General features: G+C 38.2%; 2 protein-coding genes across 4 annotated transcripts; one reads left to right on the plus strand and one right to left on the minus strand.

The window, feature by feature from the left end:
- Positions 1 to 3,626: 3,626 nt before the first annotated feature.
- On the plus strand, positions 3,627 to 16,391 carry LOC113507486. 3 transcript variants are annotated; one of them, XM_026890339.1, is made up of 14 exons: positions 3,627 to 3,738; positions 4,406 to 4,477; positions 5,169 to 5,254; positions 5,651 to 5,751; positions 6,508 to 6,652; positions 10,318 to 10,420; positions 11,395 to 11,476; positions 11,798 to 11,891; positions 12,290 to 12,569; positions 12,888 to 12,985; positions 13,310 to 13,824; positions 14,099 to 14,180; positions 14,532 to 14,616; positions 14,941 to 16,391. In XM_026890339.1, the coding sequence occupies exons 1-14, from the start codon at positions 3,736 to 3,738 to the stop codon at positions 16,150 to 16,152; spliced, it is 2,958 nt and encodes a 985-aa protein (XP_026746140.1). In that variant the 5' UTR covers positions 3,627 to 3,735; the 3' UTR covers positions 16,153 to 16,391. The 3 variants fall into 3 exon arrangements, with proteins under 3 accessions (XP_026746140.1, XP_026746141.1, XP_026746142.1); XM_026890340.1 differs by having other exon boundaries at positions 13,313 to 13,824; XM_026890341.1 differs by having other exon boundaries at positions 4,406 to 4,468.
- Positions 7,664 to 9,921, minus strand: LOC113507488 (coiled-coil domain-containing protein 113-like). The gene is made up of 2 exons (XM_026890342.1): positions 8,278 to 9,921; positions 7,664 to 7,899 (listed from the first exon to the last, which is right to left on the minus strand). The coding sequence occupies exons 1-2, from the start codon at positions 9,501 to 9,503 to the stop codon at positions 7,797 to 7,799; spliced, it is 1,329 nt and encodes a 442-aa protein (XP_026746143.1). The 5' UTR covers positions 9,504 to 9,921; the 3' UTR covers positions 7,664 to 7,796.
- Positions 16,392 to 19,159: the final 2,768 nt, after the last annotated feature.

Consider the following 19,159-nt stretch of genomic DNA (forward strand, 5'->3'; position numbering starts at 1 on the left):
GTACCAATTTTTATTGTTTAATTTTATTTTTCAATACTTAAAACATGTAGATATTTATTAGGTTGTGTATATATTGTATACTAAAAATATAATTTCTACAGGCAGGAACTTCAACTAAACCTAAAAGCACCAGAAAAAAAATCTCATTGCGAAATTTGACAATAAAGAATTCCATTGTCACCTTAAACTTAATGTTTTCCGGGCATCAATCTTTAATTTTTCAATAGCAGTCTTTAGAAAACCGCGCGATTTGACACGTCACAGATAACTTATACAAATACTTGTGGGCGAAATACGTTCCCACCAAACCAAAATGTCACTTGATTCAAAAGATTTTCGAAAAAAAAACCCTACACCTTTTTGCACAAACTACCTGTTATTGAAAGAAATAGTTGATTCATCTATAGAAATACATCGTTTAGAATCTGTAAGACACATTCTCATACGTTTATTACTACCTGCGGGTCCCACCGCGCCTGCGCGAATCGGCCATTGTCACATAACCTTACTAAGTAAACTCAATAATGCAACGCAATGTTGTTTATTGTGAAAATACATTTAAATAAGGACAGTTGTCAAATAAACAAGTGCAAATACTCACTTATTTAAATAAATATAAAGTTCTTTGTGTTGTTCTGTGATAAAAATAACGTTAATATGAAAAATGTGTAAGATAACATTTTCATAAATAAAATAAAAGGAATTGTTTCTATTTTTAATGTTAATGCAAAAGTGTTTTGTTATTCAGCCAGTTTGTGTAATTAATCGATATAAATATTGTTGTGAGTAAAAGGTCATTGTGCTTTACGCTCGGCTGGCTTGGGGTGTAAATATCGATTTTCTGGAATTGGCGCGAGATTTAAAAGTTCCTTTACAGTGCAATAAATATATTTTTAAAATTATATCTGTGCGTGCATACTGCATAGTTATTAAAAAAATAAAATAGTGTTGTGCTACGACCTAAAACAATCGATCGTTTTTTGTTTAAAAAATATTTTCTCGTTTAATAAATTCAAGTGTTAGTTAGAGTTAGTTTTATAAAAGTGTTGGTTATTATAAAATGGTTGTGTATCATATCTCAATCTGAGGACTAGTGATGCAAGCGTGCGGTGTTATGCAAGTGGTTCAGTACCAAGTGTCGACCCCGAGGACTGCTATAGCCGCTGATGTGGCGCAGCACTATGTGCCCCCACCGCCTTACTTTGGTAATTTTTAAATTTATTTACGTTTATTTCTATGACGCACAATTTAATATTTAAGTATTTTTTTTTAATTGGTATTTTTTAAATAGAGATTATCTATTAAATTGTTTTTATTTTTTGCTCTATTCAGTAGAATTTGTTAGGCGAAGTATTTTTGCATTACAAACACATTTTAGATACACATTTTTGTGCTGCTTAATTTTTGATCTATCATTCAATACGGAAAGTTTTTATGTGTAGTATTTGTACGGTACGTCAATTAACTATTGAATAGACATAAACTCAGAATAAACATAAAAGCTAAAGATATATGCTTCCAATAAAACGATTAAGAGAAATTCGCAATGCAAATGGTTTAATATTTAACTGTTTGTTATAACAGTAACTTTCTATATACACGTCAAATAAACAAACTACTGGTAGGTACAGTCAGAATCAAAATAGATAAACAAAAATAGTTTAAACAGTTTTTATGCGATTGCGAAAATAATTTAAACGAAAAATATGACGTTTAGAAAATCTTAATAAGTATGTAAATAAATTAATAATTTAATTTTTTTACTTGCATATTTCGTTTTACGAATTTTAAATCTTATTTAGTAACAATACTTTTGAAGCCGACTACACCACATTTTTATGAATGGCAAATAAAATACCATTTACACGCATTGGACTGTACCTACATCTCGTTACCAAAATAGTGATGCTATAGACATTTATTTTTTACGAGTAAAAGAGAAATGTTATGGCTGTTAACTTAAAAGAGGTTTGATCACGACCCACAATAAAAAAACTACGTGAATCGTGGTTGCGTTGTGAACAGAATTGTGTAATATCGACACGGCATGTTAAAGATTTTAGTAAATGGATGTAGGGATGGTGTAGCGAAGTTTTTTTTTCTGTGAGGTTGGAATTTGGGCGTTTTGATTTAAAATGGAGTTTGAAAAATTGGTGTTGATTTCGTTAGTTACCTTAATAAATTAAATTTTGTCCCGGTCAAATGCGAGTCGGATTAAGGGTTCCGATAAAAGAGAAACAAATTTTCTAAAAAATGGGCCCCTATTAAATTTTTTACTGCACCGACCGCTGCTTAACCTCGACTTTGAATTTTAGTTGTTTGTAGCGGCAACAGGAATTTGTTATCTTTAACGTTTTCAACTGTCTATCTATCGCGGTTCATGAGATACAGGCTGGTTGCAAATAGATGGACAAGGACAGACAGCACAGCCTAAATAGATTCTGTATCTAAAAATGAACGATTACTTTCTGTATTTGCGCCGGTGGTATAACGTCGCGTAATACGGATATCGGTTCAAGTTGTAACGTTGTCTGCTTGGAGTCAGCTCACGATTGGGGACTGCTACTGTGCCTGAAACTAATCGGACAATCCCGACGAATTGATCAGAAAAAAATACTACAACAAGGCTGTAAGCGGCATCTGCCACTTCACTTACAGCCTTGGAAGCCAGCCTTGACGTATATTTCTAAAGTTTTGCATTATTAAGAATTGATAAATAATATACTATGGTATAAATGGAATTCTCATTTACCAATAACATTAGTTGACCCTACATACTAAGTGATGTAACATGAGAACACTTTTAAGAGACTTATGATTGAGCAGTCAATCTGGGTCCTAATTCCTATATTTGCAATTGCCGATGAATAAATGGACTTTGATTCAAATTACACTATTTGTACTCTCCTAAGCAATTTGACTTCTAGTCTCGTGGTAAGTGGCCCTGACTGCTATACCAGAGGACGTGGCTTCGATTCCCACCCAGAACAAATGTTTGCGTTATGAGCACGATAATTTGTTTTGAGTTTGGGTGTAATTATGTATGTATTTAGAAATATTGAAGTATATTTATTAGTTATTTATTTGAACACTTTTATTCAAAGACAGAAAACAGCCGATGTAAAATTCCGGGAGTCCCATTTACTTACATGCATGCACATTTATAATTTTGCATCATGTTTGAGCTAATTACTTTTTCTTGAGACTAGATGGCGTTATGCGAAAGTTTTTGGTATATTATTATTGAAATAAAACTACTTTTACGGATTTTATCGCGATTTAATTTTAGATTTTAGCTCCCGACATTTCGACACCTTTGCAGGTATCATGGTCACGGGCAGTGTGGGACATGATACGTCGGTACACGAAACGGACGCGAAACGTCGGGAGCTACAATCTAAAATTAAACTGCGATAAAATCGGTAAAAGTAGTTTCATTTCAATGTCTAACATTCGCGTAAACCTAAGAAACTACTATGTATATTATTATGGAATATATTGTGTTGTTGGAAATACAGGAGTTAATTAATATGCTATGTGTCGTGTGCAGCGGGCGTGGGCTGCAGCGGCGGCGGCGCGGGCTGCCGGCGGCGCAAGTACGCGTGGTGGTGCGTGGGCTGCGGCGCGCTGGCGGCGGCGCTGGGCGGGCTGCTGGCGGCGCAGCACATCCTGCTGCGCGCCTACACCGCCTCGCCGCAGCACCTCGAGACCGTGCCCGCCGCCGTGCCCGCCGCCATGGTCAGGACACTACACATATACACCTTTGTGATCCTCCCGCTGCTGGGCATAGGCCTCTCCTTCTCGTGCTGATTTCTACGGTCCTGCTAGCCTCATCCAGACTCGACCCGAGACCTTTGCTAGGTCGTGTAGAAGTTAACTAAGATTCAATTATTGCAAATTGCAGTTTGAATGCCGTTGGTTTTACTGCAAATCAAACGTGCAGGGCTTTGCAGTTCTATTGCAGTCGTGTCAACTGCACTGAAACGGTAATTTCCGCGGGTTCGACACCCGCATAAGACAAGCGTTTTTGTGATTCACAAAGTGTTGTCCTCAGTATTTGTGACTTGAGTGTTTGTGAACACGCGACACAAATATTGAATGCCTTAGTGCGGTAGTTATCAAAAAAAGGAAAAGAATTTAGACTATGAAAAAAGATAAATAACATTCTAATCAAAAAGCCAGGCACATCAAAATAATGAGAACAAACAACGACTTCGATTTTCATTTCACAAGAAAATTACAAATTAATAACAGTTTCTTTTTAACAATCACACAATCTGTTGTGCTCAAAAGCAATTCCCGTGGATAATTCGCTTATGGCAACCAATGGTAATGAGCTGCGATTTCTATCTACAGTCGATCTAATTAAAAAATTGCTTTATCTAAACGTTTTTACTTATTTCAGTTGGTCCTGACCGGCGTGTGCATCATGAGCCTGGCGCGGCGCCGCAACCGGTACAGCTATATGGTAAGAAAAGTATGTCTCCCATCTCACTCATTATGTCTGACAGCATGCCTTAAATACTCCGTTTGTAAGATTTTGTGTAAGATAAATACGTGGAAAAGTTTGGGTTGTTACTGGCTTTAATTTACACCGAGAATGTTTTCAAGTTGGTGTCAAAATTTTGACTAAAAATTATGAAACACAAAAACCCAATAATGTTGTAAAGGTGAATATTAGTAAATGTGATGTGGCAGTTCCATTTAAATGAAATTTGATGCACTGGCAAACCAATAGAGCTACCTGACACCGTGGAATAACACCTAAACTTATTATAAACCATGAGTAGTAAATTTATATCATGAACACAAGCTGTTGCCCGCGACTTCGTCCGCGTGGTTAGAAGATATAAGTTATGATTTATACCTGCCCTGTTTTTTCCACATTTTCAATTGTATCTTCGCTCCTATTAGTCGCAGCGTGATGGTTTATAGCCTAAAACCTTCCTCGATGAATGATCTATTGAACACAAAAAGAATTTTTCAATTTGAACCAGTATCTAGTGCCTGAGATTAGCGCGTGCAAACAAACAAACAAACTCTTCAGCTTTATATATTAGTATAGATTATTCACTGCAACTTAATTCTAATGGCAACAACTTGAATCACAATACCCACAGCCACATTTCATCCTATACTCCTCTCTAACCAGTCCCTCCCCCCCTCAGATCAAGGTGGTGGGAGCGTGTTGCCTGGTGTGCGCGCTCACCTGCGTGCTCGTCACCATCACCACCACCGTCATACACATGAACAAGTGAGTCACATACATACAAACACAACAAGTTTTACTCGCATAAGATTTGGTGGAATTCTGAGAGGTTGAAAATTGTAGGTTTTGGTAATTCTTGGTAAAGCATACTTATTTTAAAATCTCATTTATTTTTTCCATTCCTTCCATCTTATTCATTCAGTTGATTGTAAATTAAAGTAGGTTATCTTGTTATATAATTAAGTAAGTTTTCTTTGTTATTACATAGCTACCATTAAAACAAAAAAATAATAAATAGTTGATAACATATTCTCAAGTGAACCTCTGTGACATCAATTTTTGAGAACAAATAACACCCTCAGATCTTTAGATGTTTCTCTTCACTCACATCTGTACCAAATGATGTATCGTCAACCACTCCACATATTGGTATTGGCGCAGGTTGCAGACGCTCAAGTTCTGCGAGTACACGAAGTTGACGCGCACGTGCACGTGCTACTCCATGCCGCCCGACACGCCGCACAGCGCGCCCGACGACGAAGGTAATACACATTGCCGAGTGGTTGAGGTCACCACGCCAAGCCTGACGTGTTAGTTCGATCCCCGCGTAGGACAAGCATTTGTGTGATCCACTAATGCTTCTTCTGAGTCTTTGTGCATGTGAATTGTATGTTAGTGAAAACACCGCGACACAAGGATAAAATTCCATAATTTGGGACTTTTATTTAGTCAAAAAGAAAACACCTCTCTATTTATTGCATATTTCTTGAGCCCCGAAATCGTTTATGAGGCGGATTATGTACTTTATTTGGCGTACCTATTTTATGTCGTTGTAATTTGATAAAATAAATTAACACGCAAATTGGTACATGCTCTTTGCCATAAATCTTGAGATTAACCATTACAGTAGTGATAGAGAATAAAGGATTTGATTTGTTCGCTCAGTTGAAAATTCGTTGATGAATTAACTTAAATCTAAAGATCAGTTTCGTAAAACGGGTTGAATAGAGTTTAAGGGGTGAGTAGAAAATAGTGTTTTTTGAGGGTTGAATGAAATTTTTCTTACATAAAAATGCTTAAACACAATTACTTTCTGAAATGCTTGAGAAATTTCGTATAACCTTTATATTTTGTTTTCTTAAACGTCCAAATTTATCAAAAACTCTGTTTTGATCCACCCCAAAAAAACTTCTGATCACCCCGTCTTACCGATCCTATGTATCATACCTATCTTTCACTATTATTATTAACTATTGGTTGCCGTGATATTGACCTGGTTGGCCGGTTGCCCCGCGCAGGCGTCCGCTGCGTGTTCGAGGGCGTGTCGGAGTGCGGCGTGGTCCACGGCGCGCTGTACTGGTGCCTGCGCGGAGTGTTCGCGCTCTCCGTGTCCGCGGTACTCGTCTGCATCTTCAGCTGCATGCTGGCCTACCAGCTGCTCAGGTATGTACTAACATTAACAGTAACTTACAAACAATGCACAGCAAATATCGCACTGTCATTGTTCATTTTTAGTTATCAGTATTTAACATGAACTTTTTTCTGCAATTCTTGTTGCTTGCCTCCGATTTACACATGATCTGTGTAAGATAGTCCATATCAATAAATAGCATTGACTATGATTTTCATAAGCCAGTTGCGCGCGGCAACCATTGAAGATTTACGTTTTGTGGTTGACTAAATCACTATAGGTAATGGGTTAATAAATATTTGTCCGCAAACAAAGAGTTAACTTTAAGCGGCTATCGGTAGCGGTCGTGGAAAGTGGAAGAACAAACGATCACTTTATAATTTTTGGAAAATGGATAAATAAAACACGAATAGTAACATTAAAATAAATATTTTAATAAATTAACGAATCAGCATAACATTGTTTAAATCATACATATTGATGCAACATATTTTAAACCGACTTCAAACTTCAGAAATGTTTTTATTATTTATTTATTTTGACCAATAATTGTGAAAATATTTCGTCTATTATTTTATGAGTAATATTTCAAAATTATTTTACGAAAAGAAATCATTCCAGTCAATAAATATATAGAAAATAATCTGCATTCTGCATTAAAGTCAGTTTTGTTGCAACACACATTCATTACAATTAAATAAAACGTGTAAAACATTGAAGTAAAATTATTTAGAACTTTTTCACAGTTTTTTTCATTATCTACTGATTGTACCATAACACGATGTCTTTGCATGTACTGACACATTGAAACATTTACAATCATTCATCAATATTTCACGATAGTTTCAGCTTCTAAACAGTTTAACTTCAATGTCTAACAATCACATTAATATCAGAAATCACAATTAAAACTATAAAAAGGAAAACAAGACCACCTAACAAAAAAAAAAATCGTTTTGGAGCATTTTAAATACCTATATTGAGTGCGCCCACCAAGAATGACTTTCCAAAGAGATTTTCTATAACGTCTTCATATTTCTGCATTCTAATGACGATGGCAAAGATACCATGACACTTGAGGCTAACCTTTCCTCTCACAGCTGTTGAACACAACACTCTCCTTTTCTGCGATGGTGGTTAAACAAAATACCCATTGAAGATTTGAAGTATATTCTTTTACTGTACCTTCGTGACGCTGACGGGCGGTTTCTCCATCTCACTGGCCATGGTCTGAAGAGTCTTGTTGATGGATGTCAGAGCTATCTGTTGGATGTGAACTCTGGAACAATGGTTTATAATGTATAATAGGCTGTGTTTAGTCAGGACTATGAAGCAAATGTGTTTGGGAAATTCGTAGTCTTGAGAATGAACTGTGGTTATACTCGCTTCTTTTTAGATTAATTTATACGATAATGAGGTTCTTTCCTAATGTATGATTTAAAAGAAAAATAAACCCCCTTTGGAATAACGTTTCCTTTTTGCCTTATACTTTGTCATTAACGAACAACTATCAGTACACAGCAAACTGTTTTTTTTTTTATCTAGCCCCCTGTGTCCCACTGCTGGGCAAAGACCTCCCCCAAATCCTTCCACGATTCTCTGATTAAATATTGAACATTATGTGGTACTATATACAAAGGCGGATTTAAAACATTACCTATTCTCCAGCATTTTAATTCCGTGTTTCAAATCCGTGACCACAGATTTAACTTTCACGTAATCCATGACATCCGGCACCTGGTACCGCAGCCGGACTTTCCGGATCTCGTTCAGCCTCTGCGCTAATATGTCTGCCTGGATCTGTATGAGATCTCTCTCTTTATCCAACTCTATAGTTTGGTTCTCTCTGTTCTTCGTAGTTTTCAATACTTTCGTCAGGTAGGAGTTCTGCTCCATCATGGCCTTCTTGTGTATGGCGAGGTTGAGGTTGGCGTCTCCCGTCATCTTCTTCAGCTCTCCCAGCTGACTCAGCTTCTGGTCTATCAGCTTCAAACACTCGGAGTTCTCTATCTTCAGCTTGTCAAAGTCTACCGCCCTCAGGCTCTCGCTCAGCTCCGCCTTCACCTTGATCTGGCCTTTCAGCTTACTGTACTGTGTGTTCAGAGTGCTCGTTCTAAGTCGTAACTTGCCTATCTGACTGTCAGACAGTTTCATCCACTCTGTTAAGAACCTGATCCATATTTCCGCGGGGATCCTCTGCGCTATCTTATCCCAGCCAGCGACTATGACTTCCTGTTCAAACAGTTTTGTCGCTTTCTCTATATCCGTCACTCTGTTCCCTATCTCCTCGAGTTGTGCCTTCAGTAGCGCATGCTGGCTCCCGGCCCTTTTGCGAGACTTTTCAAGATTCTTCATCAGCACTTCCATTTCGGTAGACACTAATTCAGATCGCTCTAATATGTTGATTCTGGGTCCGAAGCCAAAGGCTGTGGTTCCTCCTATCTTGGCGGATGAGTCGACTCGTCGTGTGGAGGCTCTAGAGGGGCTGGCCATCATTTTGGAGGGGCTCATGAGTAGAGATTCAATGAAGCCGAATTTGGAGGCCTGAGACTTGACGAAGCTGCCGATGTTGAGCGAGGAGGAAGAGTTCATCCGCGTCGCGTACTCCAGCGCCTGGTACACGCCGTGCATGAGCGCGGGCTCTAGCCTCATGATAGTGTTTTCTAGGATCTCGTTTTCTAGCTTGAGAAGGTCGACTTGCGCTTTTAGGTCGTCGACGAGCGCCACGAGTTCCTCGTCGGTGAGTCCGTCTAGTTCAGGTCCGTAGTGGCTGAAGGAGCGCGAGGTCTGGCTCTGGCTGACGTTGCTGCTGCGGTGGCCCTGTGTGGCCTGCGGCTGCTGGCTCTGCAGGCTCGGCTGTTGGCTGTGGCCGGTACTCGACATGATCACACGACAAAATACACTGGAATAAAACTGTTCTTAGTATGTGATCATGTGTGGTTGCTAGGCAACGGTTGCTATGGCGACTGGCCTTCGACGAAGGTTTATAGCGTGCCGAGAATAGTGGAAGTTTGGATGTTTCGTGTTAAGTGTGTCTTGTTGTTTCGCGGTTATCGGGTGTTGGTTATGGCTTTCGTGTCGTGACGGGTTTTAATGCGAGAACTTTGATGGGTATCCAAAGGTTAACTGTGTTTTTATGCTTTATTTGTATAGAAATGGGATTTATTATACTGTTGTTATGATTGTGTTGAAAATAGCTCGTACAGACACCATCACGTGTTTTTTTGCTTTCCGGCATTTTGACAAGGTTATTATGTGCGACCATAAATTCAAATAGACAACCTAAACTTAATTTTCATTATCAGTTTTCAAAATTCAATCTTTAACTTTAATCTATTTTTGAAGTGTCTCCGGTTATCAGGGTTAAAAAGGAGGTGTGTAAAATATCCTATCATTAATTCTCGTGTAATATATGAATCTCTTTAATGGATCAACCATTTTCTACGATGTTTTAGTCAAGGGTGTTCTCTGCAAAGGTTGAAACAAAATTTCTCAACGATATCCGTTGCCTTTGAATGGGGGATTACATATTTTTTGACTAGTCCCTAAATATAGGTACTAAATTAAAGCTGTTGACTAGTAGAAGGACAAAAAAAAACTACGAAAAATTACAAATCTACGTATCTTGGGAGGTCGTTTAATTTTAAATTGAATATTTTAAACAATTATGTTTGTGAGTAATTACGTATGTTTGTAGTCACGAGCGTAAGAAGATGTACTGGGAGCAGCTGGAGCTGCGCTGCCGCTCGCTGTACCGCGCCGCGCCCGGACAGCCGCCCGGCGCCGCGCGCCCCGCGCAGGTACATACTCAGATACACATATTCACACTGTCATCCAACAACGAAATATCCTAATCCAAAAATTAACAATATAAATTTACATTATTAACAGACTGTAAGCTTATAAACATAAAGTAATGTTATTACACTCACTACATGCCCAATTAGTTCTTGTATAAATGTTTAAGTTGTTAACACGTGGATAACACTGTTACCTACTAAGATTTACTCGTTATGAAACTCTTGTGTCACTGTTTGTTTTCCCAAATAAATAAATAAATAATAATTACTCAATACTTTATTGCTTCCATAATGTAGTTACAGGTGATAATTGTAGGTACAATGAACAATTATGGACCCCTCAGGGCACAGCATTATGCTAGGAGAGAGGAAGTGCTCTGTTTTATACTTTATCTGACAACCTCCGTGGTCGAGTAGCGTACGCACCGGTTTCAAGGTGTCGCTAGCTCTGAGGTCCCGGGTTCGATATAAAATTTTACATTTCTACATTGTCTCGGGTCTGGGTGTTTGTGGTACCTTCGTTGTATGATGAATGAATTCCATAACACAAGTGCTCTAGCAACTTACTTTGGGTTCAGAACAATGTATGTGATGTTGTCCACATTTATTTAATTATGAATTAATTATCTCGCTACACACTATCTCCCGCCCTATAGAATATATTACTAGCCGTTGCTCGCTTTCCGCCCTCTAAAAATTGAAAATGATACCAAGGGAACATAAAATCGGGATAAAAACTATGTGTTTATCCTGGTTATAGTGGTTATAAACTACCTGGGTACCAAGTTTCGACTAAATCCATTAAGTGGCGTTTCCATTAAGGCACGAACATACAAAGTTGATAATAATAATTGTGCTCTTTGTCAAACCAATGAATTATATACTAAAGAGTGTTCCACCTGTACACCTTCATGAATTGTGCGTGATTAATTGCTATTGTATGATATTATAACACTGTAAGTGTGTACTTGCAGAGTAACTGCAGTTGTTGCGCGCAGTGCCACCCGGGCCCGCCCGCCTGGGACATCAGTCTGCAGCATCGCTTCTGGGCGCCAGGTAAATACACATTATAGGGGAAAAAACTTTGAATAGGATCTATTTATTATAAGATATCTTTGGAAAGGATTAAAAAATAAATAGATGGCGTGGACTTTGCCTCGTAGCTGCAGTGGGATACAGGCTGGTTAAACAAAAAACAACTTTAATATGGCTTTAAACATGTTCATAATTATTTTACTTGTTACAAATACTAGCTATTGCATATGCTTGTCGATTATAACTGTAAAGAGTAACATTATTTCGAGAATTTGATGAACTAACAACTTTGAAGAGTGGTGCTATTTTGAAGCCTGCTAATGTGAGCTGTGTTTGTGTCAGGTCGCATCGGTAACCTGTACTCGCCCAACCCTGGCGCCGGCCGCAAGACCTCCGCCTGGAGCTGGTTCCCCTGGCCAAGGACCAATAGCCAGAAGTGAGTGCGCACTATATTATATATATATCAAAACCATCCCTCAGAGAGCCTGAGAGTGTTTCCAACAGAATGCCTCGGTCTTTTCTCTTTACGCCTCATTACCCCTTACCCCATCACCCCGTTACCCTTACCCCATTACCCCTAATCCCATTACCCCTTACCCCATTACCCCTTACCCCTTACCCCTTACCCCTTACCCCATTACCTATAGCGTTCATTCTCACCATATCCTTCATACACTGACCGCGGGCTTCCGCTTGGCTAGCACCGGTGGGTCACTTTCTCGTGTTATGTGGAGGCCGACGTGTAAAGAGTGTTGGCCTCGCCTCATACTGGATCCACATTCGTAGCACACAATGTGTCCATAGCCCACACATATCTGACTTATCTCCCTATAGTTCTGGCTGCCGCATGGGCGGCGCGTCCGGCGACAGCGCGTACGGGTTCTGCGAGCCCGAGCCCGCGCCGCACGCCTACGACGACAGATACCCGCACGCGCAACACGCGCAACATGCGCAACATGCGCAACACGCGCAACAACAGCTGCAACATGCGCAGCATATGCAGGCCCAGCAGAGCGGCTTCCAGAGAGTGCATCCTGATGGCTCGTTCGCTCACAGCTCTGGGTTCGGACAGGGACAGGGTTCGTTCTCACAAGGACATCCTAATTTTGCTCAGGTGTGTTTTATGTAATTATTTTTAATTTTGGATTTAGGTTGTCCATGTTGTGAAGTGTTTAAAAAGAAGAGGTAAAAAAGACGATTTTGTTTTAAAACTTAACTTTTTGCATTTTAATACAAGAGGGACAGAAAAAAAGGAATTTATGTCATCCTATTTTTTTTTATGATTTATGTTTCTTGCATGATGATGCCATTTTCTGTCTTTTCTTAATTCGATGTTATCAGTATCGTCATGAAATAATCATACTTTTTTTTATTAGTTATTTAATCAATATGTCCAATTTTGCCTGTATGTAACCTTTATGTATTGCTGCAGCCGCCGGGCGGGTTCCCGGAGGGCGGCAGCTTCGACGCGGCCACGGGCGTGTGGGGCCCGCCGCCGCCCTACAGCCCGCATGGGCGGAATAACGCGCGGTGAGAACATACATCTAAACCCTAATTTATTATTAGTTTATTAATAGCGCAGATAGCAGAGTGATGATAACCACGCCATCTATTAATGTCTTAAGTTTTTATGTCCTGAGTTTGGTGTTTTTGTGCATGTGACTTGAAAGTTTCTGATCCAAACATAAATTTAGTAATGCTGGTCGTCTGTATTTTTTTCCTTAATATGTAAACCCTGTAAAGGAAAAAGAGAATAAAAAAAGAATATCGATTGTTTGACGTGGTTCCGCAACACTTTAAACCGCAAAAAGGAACGTGTTTTTATCAATAGTAATTTAAACCATTCTTTTCCAGCAGTCACCACGTCCACCAGCCGGCGGACCCGGCGGCCGCCACGCTGCTGCAACATCCCCACCACCAACACTTACCCCACGCCTGCAGGCCATATCTACCCGACAACCGACTCAACCCCGAGATATCCCGACTAAACCCCGAGCTAGCCGAATTCGCGAGACTCAACCCTGAAATATCGCGGCTAAACCCAGAACTAGCTGAGTTTGCAAGACTCAACCCCGAAATATCTCGTCTAAACCCCGAGCTAGCTGAATTTGCACGACTCAACCCTGAACTCTCACGATTAAACCCCGAGTTATCGCGACTCAACCCCGAGTTAGGTCACATGAGTACGATGTACCCTGACGTAGAGATGTCTCACCTGACACCTGAGGCGAGGTTTAATACGTTGAGAGGTCATTTAGTGCCGTACCGGTGTCAAAGGTCACTGGGGATGAGTGCGGGCAACCTGCACCGGGACTGCAGGGCTGATGATGTGGCGATAGAGTGTCTGCATCAGAAGAGTGCCAGCAAAGGTAAGTGGAGGAATGTTATGTTATACTTAAATATGAAAAAAAAACCTTTGTAAAGTTAATTTAGTTAAAAGAAAAGATAATATTGTATGTCAGACTAAAAATTTAAACGAATTCAATTCAGCATAATATCTTTCAGCTTACTATCAAAAAAATACGAGAAAAACTACAACTTAGGTTTTCAATTGACGCAATGAGAGTACTCACACTAACACCATAAACTTTAAAATAGTTAAAATATTTGTATGGGATGTGTGTATGTAATGTATGTGTTCAGTTTCAGAGGCGAGCAGTGACTCGTGCCAGAAGCAAGGCAAGGAGAACCTCGGCTTTCAGAACGACAAGCATTCGCCGATCAGGTACGTAAAGTACTAATTAATGCTTAATTATACTTTAATTAGTGTAGGTCTTAGGTCACATCCCTCTCACTTATATGGGGGGTGATCTCTGACCCTTGCGTCATACTCGTGAAAGGGTGACTGGTGCTGCTGACCTTGGTATTTTTCAGTTGTAACATAAAACATCTCAATGTTTTGTGTGCCAACACAGCAATCGAAGACACTCAAGTCGATATCGATTGTCAACTAGACGTTCTGATTTTGCTCTCTGTGACATATATTATTATACTATTTTAAAACTACACTAAAGATTCATAAACATATTTTTTATTGGATATGTTATACAACGTTACAATGTAGTGTTGTGTACAGGGCGCTGGCGGGGCTGGGCTCGGGCCCGGCTGAGTCTGAGGTCTACTTCGCAGACGTGTCCAGCTGCTGCAATGTCTCCCTCAAGGTAAACACTTTCTTATATAACTTCTTATTTTGTACTGCCCAACTTTCTATAGATATTCCTGTTTTGTCAAAAAGACTGTTTACTCCGTCAAAAGGAATTTCTTAAAATTTTGGTTACAAACGTATTTTTACTTTTATCTCGTATACAAAATATGAAGTAACCAGTACCTACGCTTTTTTACTAGCAAGTGATGTTTTTAGCCCCCGCTAACAAACTGTTGTGTACTTTATCTTTCTGCCTACCTTCCTCGTAAACAGATTATAATTTATATTTAGTCAAATATCCTATTTCCATTATGAATAAAATAAAAACCTCCTTCCCCAGGCGGAGTGCTGCATGAACGCCAACGTGTCCGCTCTAGTGGGTACCATAGAGAACCAGCCGGAGTCCACGTCGGAGTCCGACAGCGGGCTCCCCCCCCCCGGGGCCGCGCCCCCCCCCGGGGGCAAGCCGCGCCCGGGGCCCGGCAAGCGGCGCGCCCGGGACAAGACTCGACATCACAGCGGACACAACCAGCAGCCCACACTCACGGACCATCAGATACTACATCTGAACAATATGCGCCTCAACGACTCCCGGGATAGACTGAACGATAGGATGAACGAGACCAGAATGAGTGAGCGAATGAACGACAGGATCAGTGATAGGATGAATGAAACTAGAATGTCAGAACGAATGAATGACAGAATCAGTGATCGCATGAATGAGACGAGGTTGAGTGAACGAATGAATGATTCGAGAGATAGGCTGAATGACGGCAGGGTGTGTGAGAGGATTGAGAGGTTGAATGATTCGCGTATTAGTGATAGGATGAATGAAACGAGGATGAGTGAGCGGATGAATGATTCGCGGGAGAGAATGAGTGACCGAATGAATGATTCGCGTGATAGAATGAATGATTCGAGGAATTGTGACGGCATGGGCGATCCGAGGATAGAACGGATAAACGATTCTCGCATCAGCGAGAGAATGAATGAAACGAGACTTAGTGAGCGAATGAATGACTCACGCGTCTGCGAACGTATCAACGATAGCAGACTCGAAAGAATGAATGAGTCCAAACTAAGCGACAGGAGCGACACCAGACACAGTGACCGACTGAACGATTCCCGGATTGAACGAATGAATGACTCGCGTCTCGAACGTATGAGCGACTTGAACTCCAGCATTCGGATCGACGGCAGTCCAAAAATCCGCACTCACATAAGCCCACTAAGGATCGCTAGATCAAGTCCCAAAAACTTGACTAAAGAACCTAGACAAGCAAGTTCTGACACAAGCAAGCCAGACTTCAGGCAAATCTCGCCTTTATCCCCAAACACTGAGGAATCATTATTGTCTGATGATGACAGGCCGGACCAGGTGTATTCTAATGACCCTGAGAGTTCTAAGTGCCTGGGCCCTGACTCGCAGTACGAGCCGGTGCGGGAGGGCAAGGACGAGGGTCTGAAGGGTAACCACCACCACTGCTACAGCGACACCAACACCATGGACTCCGGCTGGCAGAGCGGATCTGAGAAACAGGTTACTGACTAACTAGATAATTAGCTGACATAAGCAACTATAATGTTTTAAAAAATCATTTAAGAGGAAGTTGGCTGACACAAGCAAAACAATTATGCATAAAGGTATTAATATTGGAATTCTTTTTTAAATAGTTAATTGAAAATGTTCTCCTATGAAAAGATTCGATAAAAAACTATTATCTATATACTAATATATAAAGCTGAAGAGTTTGTTGGTTTGTTTGAACGCGCTAATCTCAGGAACTACTGGTTCGAATTGCAAAAATATTTTTGTATTGAATAGACCATTTATCGAGGAAGGCTATAGGCATATATAACATCACGCTGCGACTAATAGGAACGAAGATATAATGGAAAATGTGGAAAAATTTTAAACACGTGGATGAAGTCGCGGGCAACAGCTAGTAAATAATAAATACTTTGACACGCAAAGTATTTATTATTTAGTTTTTAAGTAGCTTTGAAATAACTGCTGAAGTTGGAACTGTAAATGAAAATTAAGTTGCTTGTGTAAGCACTCCGTTACTAGACAAGAAAATTAAGAGCGAGAGTACTTTTGAATTATTATCATCAATTTTATATTAATAAATGGTTAACATATATTGCATTCTTAGTCGCGTGAATCTGTTTTTATAAAAAGTTTAAATAACTACCAAATTAAATATCATTTTACCTTTTTAAAACTCATTTCATCATTTATTTAAAAAGGTAAAAATGTGTTTATTATGATAAAATAATTTGATTAGAGTAAGAAGTGGCTATATCTAAAAATGTATTTATTATTTCAATAATAAAATAACATTACAACATTTTAAGAATTCATTGTTGATAATATCATTATGTCATTCATCGTTCACCGTTCATTCACCTAATTTTTAATGATTTCATTCATTCATTTACCATTCCTTTCATTCCTTATCAATCAATCGACAATGAATTATTAAAAATAAATCTTCTTACTAAAAATAATGTAAAAATGTATGTAAAAATAATGGAATTTGTATGAGAAGCGTCTTGCCTGATATAATATCTTGCCGAATTACGACTTTGTCAAAAAATAACTTTTCATATTATTAAATGTATGTAAAAATATGTAAAAACGTGTATGTGGAGCTCTCTAAATAATAATACTGAGATTATTATTAATAATAATAAGAAAATATTCGAATTTGTAGATCGTGTCGAGTTGTAGCAATAAGGAAACGGAAAAAGATTTCAAAATAATTATTTGCATACCAGAATAAAGAAAGTTCATTATTTCTGGTTTTCGACTTAATGATTAAAGTATTTCAATACTTTACAAAGGGTAGTTATTGTGCCAATAATATTAATATTAAACATGAAAACATTTACAGCTTTCTTTCATTTCATGTGAAATTATTGGGTTTTAAAGGAATATAGTGTTTTATATTGATTTAAAGTTAATATTTTCAAATCACCTCTTCGTCATCATCATTTATGTTTTAAAATCATGTTAATTCATCCGTCCAATTTGTTTTTATTGGTTATCTCATACCAATGTATTTTAAACCTTAATATAATTGGAGAAGGATGTATTTGGAATATTTAATTTTATCATTTACTTGAAAATATAACTTTTCCAAGGTTATTTATTAAAATCAGTAACATTGTTTGATATTATTAACTTCATATACATCAAAAACATGACTATTTAAAGATATTGAATGCAATATAAAGGGGTTCGTTCTTCAAACTCATTCACTCAATGGACCACCAGGAGTGACTGAGTGAATGGACTTAATCTGTCATTCATTCAGAACTACTAGTATTGCCACATCTAAGAGTACATTGAAAAGTATTATTTTTATGAGACAAATGTTGCCATAACGGTTTATTTTATTCTTCCAGTTTGAAGCAATAAGTATTGTAAATATTAAAATAAATTTAGTATTAATTAGGAATGTTTTGTCTATTATAAAAATGCAGTAATATTTTATAACACTGTTTAAAGAAAATTATACTTTATGTCGATGGATTAAAGTTGTATTTTCTTTGAATTCTTGCTCAAGGAATTGTTATTAAAAGTATTGCTCACAAAAAGGGAATTGAATCCAACGCAAAGTTGCTTGCTGTCTCGAACACTTTAGGATCTGAAGTGTCAAAGACAGCATGCGACTTTGCCGACATATGCCACTATAAAAATGATACATTTTCACCTAAAACATTACTGCATTAATTTTTGTAGCTGTTTAATTCTTCTTTATTGCCAATACGGAATTGTTTTATGTATAGGGTGTTCAAATTATAACATTTCTACAACTCATACCAGTTGTAGGATGTTCACAATTTGTTCACTTTATACAAATTGTTTTTCATCATACTTTGTGTATATTCGTTGTATTGTAATTGTAATAGAATAAGATAGATTAAGTTTTAATTTTTTGATTCAAATTTGAAGACAAGTAAAATAATTATCGAAAAAAAATTACACAAATATGTATTTCAATGTGAACATTTTAACACAAAAAGTTTGAAATGTCTTTCCTTAAAAGACCAACTACCGGTTTTTTGGAGGGTTGAAAAATGTATACTATTGTCACCCAAATTGGTTATGACAGTGTTTGGTGGAACGCAAGTCTTGTAACCAATAATGTCTAAAATGAAATTTCTCAGAAATTAACATTTTTTTATATTAAACCTTCGAGAAACCAACTGTATTTGAAATTATATAAACATAATACAATGGAAGAAATTAAACCTCTGTTAAGCTACCGGGGTCACTGACCGCTCGTTCAAATTTGCCCATTGTACCACATCATATTTTGCATTTATAAAAACCTGTCTATATTATATAAAAATCTTTAAAATGTATTAACTATTTTTAGTGCGAAGGAATTTAAACTCACTGTGTATTGAAATAGATGTGATTCTTGAACTATTAGACTATGTAATGTAAGTTTATTTTAACGGTATGTACCTACCTATGTTGTTAGATCGATTTATTGATAACGGTTCTATTAAAAGACTGAAATCTTAGCTCTTGTGTGATTATTTAT

The sequence above is a fragment of the Trichoplusia ni genome, unplaced genomic scaffold (assembly GCF_003590095.1).
Source record: "Trichoplusia ni isolate ovarian cell line Hi5 unplaced genomic scaffold, tn1 tig00002199, whole genome shotgun sequence".
Taxonomy (NCBI): domain Eukaryota; kingdom Metazoa; phylum Arthropoda; class Insecta; order Lepidoptera; family Noctuidae; genus Trichoplusia; species Trichoplusia ni.

Bases quoted from the DNA above. Each gene is read 5' to 3' on its own strand.
- LOC113507488 (XM_026890342.1), bottom strand. From the start codon at position 9,503: ATGTCGAGTACCGGCCACAGCCAACAGCCGAGCCTGCAGAGCCAGCAG. The intron at 7,900-8,277 runs GTAATGTTTTAA...CCATTGTTCCAG, and splicing joins ATTAAAATGCTGGAGAATAG to AGTTCACATCCAACAGATAG.
- LOC113507486 (XM_026890339.1), top strand. The intron at 4,478-5,168 runs GTATGTCTCCCA...TCCCCCCCTCAG, and splicing joins ACAGCTATATGGTAAGAAAA to ATCAAGGTGGTGGGAGCGTG. The intron at 11,477-11,797 runs GTAAATACACAT...TGTTTGTGTCAG, and splicing joins GCATCGCTTCTGGGCGCCAG to GTCGCATCGGTAACCTGTAC.